The 2,464-nt window shown below is 30.9% G+C and overlaps 1 protein-coding gene across 1 annotated transcript; it reads left to right on the top strand.

Moving 5' to 3' along the window:
* The first annotated feature begins 310 nt into the window (after positions 1 to 310).
* Positions 311 to 640, top strand: LOC103948622 (auxin-responsive protein SAUR72-like). Its single transcript, XM_048592143.1, has one exon. It carries the CDS (start codon positions 311 to 313, stop codon positions 638 to 640), a length of 330 nt encoding a protein of 109 aa, XP_048448100.1.
* The last annotated feature ends 1,824 nt before the right edge of the window (positions 641 to 2,464 follow it).

The raw sequence follows: 2,464 nt of genomic DNA, 5'->3' as shown, positions 1-2,464 counted from the left end.
TTTGTAGTCACGGCGTGTTTGCCTCCTAACAAGACAATGTACCTCGATCAACATCTACCAAGTTATGTAATACAACCAAGTTAATGACCAAAAAAAGATTATTTTTAATCAGACGTAAATAGTAGTAGCATACTAGGTGGCATATTGTAGCAAGGACGCAGAGTACGCATAGCCTTAATTTTGTATTGCTTGGGAGTATACCGTTATATATACTTGGAATTAATTAAGGTACTAATCACAACCAAAAAAGAATACTGAAGCAGCTAGTAATCCTAAATTCAAGATGAAGAGATTACTTTGCTATATGCTAATGGGGGTGAGATCCAGCAAGTTTTTGAGCCAGTTGATCGCAGCTCAAGGAGTGAAAAGAGTGAAAATCCCTCGTTTGATGACACCAAAAGGTTATGTGCCTGTTTGTGTTGGTGTAGATGGTGATACAAAGCGTTATATGGTTCATACGACGTTGCTTCGTCATACAGAGTTCTTGGAGATGCTTCATAGATCAGCTGAGGAATTTGGTTTCTACAATGACGGTGTTTTGAGGATTCCATACGAAGCCAAGGATTTTGAGAAGCACTGGATGATCAAAAGATCCAAACCCAAGATTTACAAGGTTGAAACAGTTCAATTAGCCTATTAGATTGCTTGATGAAATTATTCAGAAAAATGCTTTTATAAATTAGTTATATGTTCATTGCTGGTTCATGTTAGCTGGCCATTAATTATATGATGGTGTCAAATTGCACTGTACTCTTCTGGCTTGTGAAATGAAATTTATGTTCATTCTTTCTTATTTGTGTAAGGATTATTTGTATATGTTCTTTGTGTTTATAAATTATTAGCTGTCAATGTTAAGATGATGGAAGCCTATTTTATTTTTATTCATAAATATTTTTACAGTGGAGATGTATAATATACAAAATAATACTTGCATCCCAATAATGCAATGTCACCACTTACAAATAACGTATTTTTATGGTATAAATTTTATAATAGGAGCAGTTCAATTTTTTAATATTCATTTGAAGCTCATCCCTAAGAAAAAACTAAAAATTATTCTAATCAGAGAACATTTAGTCATCCAAATATATCCAATAAATGGACAGTTCATCATAAATATATGCCTTGATACTCAAACCATCAAATTGTTCCATACATGTGTATGCATAATGATATCCGATTCAAATGTTTTTTTTTTTTTTTAAGGAATGATCTTCAAATAAAGATTAAAAAAAATTAAACAATTTACCCTTTTTTTTTTTCGCTTAGTGAGTTTATTTTTTCAGTTAGCATGAACACCGTACAAAGTAAATTATATTAACACCTCTTGAAGTTTGTTGAGCTTTCAAAAACTCCTTTTTGGTTTGAAATATTACACTAACACTCTTAGAGATTTTGTTTCATTTTTACATCACCCCTAAAAAGACACATTTATCCTTATATAGAGATGCAATAGGTGTAACTATGCCCCATACCACAAAGGTGGAAAATGTTGATTGATCCAACAAACAATTCTAGAAGAAAAAAGATTTAGGGTATATAGAGAACAAAAACCTACATATGCATGTTGTGCGAGCAATCAAGAAGAGTTGTATGTCAAACGTAGTGTTCATAGAAATCTCAAAGCAACCATTGTTTTTACAGAGAAAGCCACAAAGAGGGACGAACAATATTAAACTGAAAAAGTGACTTATTGCAAGGCTTTATGTGTATAACTGTATTAGACAACTAATACTTAAGCTTAACTAACAATATATAGCTAACTAACTTATAACGAAAAAAATAAATAAATAAAACAATAGCTAACTAATCTATGACTGACCTTACACTGTCACGTCAATAACTAATGTGAGTACAATGCATTATTGTAGTCATCCAATGGTATCCAGTATTCACGAGCTCTCTTATGTTCTTTTGTTTTTTTAAAGTACGTATGTGATTGATTCCCTATATCCATTTGCATAGTGAGCATCTCTAAAAGAGAACTAAAAATGTTTACATCAGTAATAACAGTAAAAAGATATAATTAGTGTACCCCAACCAAAAATGCCAATTCTTTTGTAGTATCATATGAATTTACAGCAAAAGTGGTTACCGTCAAATTTGACAACAACTTCAAATCTATTTTTAGTGATTAATAAATGTTTATTTTTAACATTTTTCTTATTATTTTTTATCCTAAAAATGCATATAACAATTATAAAAAATAAATAATGTAATAAATAATTGTTTAAATTTGCTATATTTGGTGGAGAACAAAATTTAAAACATGATCAAAGTGACACATATTAATATTTGTCTCTTGCGGTGGATATTAACAAATCATAGCTACCTTAGCTCATATATTAATACTTGTCAGTTATCACTTAAGATTTGTCTCAACTCATTTTCCTTTGAGTACACAAATAAGGCTCCTTCTTGTACTTGGTCTTGGTGAATATGTGAAAGGCAGTTTGTGTCGTTG

This window comes from the organism of the source record quoted next, unplaced genomic scaffold (genome assembly GCF_019419815.1).
Source record: "Pyrus x bretschneideri cultivar Hongxiangsu unplaced genomic scaffold, Pyrus_bretschneideri_v1 Contig37, whole genome shotgun sequence".
NCBI classification, from domain to species: domain Eukaryota; kingdom Viridiplantae; phylum Streptophyta; class Magnoliopsida; order Rosales; family Rosaceae; genus Pyrus; species Pyrus x bretschneideri.
This window is presented reverse-complemented; position numbering and strand designations above follow the sequence as displayed.

Excerpts from the sequence above, each read along its gene's own strand:
- LOC103948622 (XM_048592143.1), top strand. The coding sequence starts at position 311 with ATGGGGGTGAGATCCAGCAAGTTTTTGAGCCAGTTGATCGCAGCTCAA.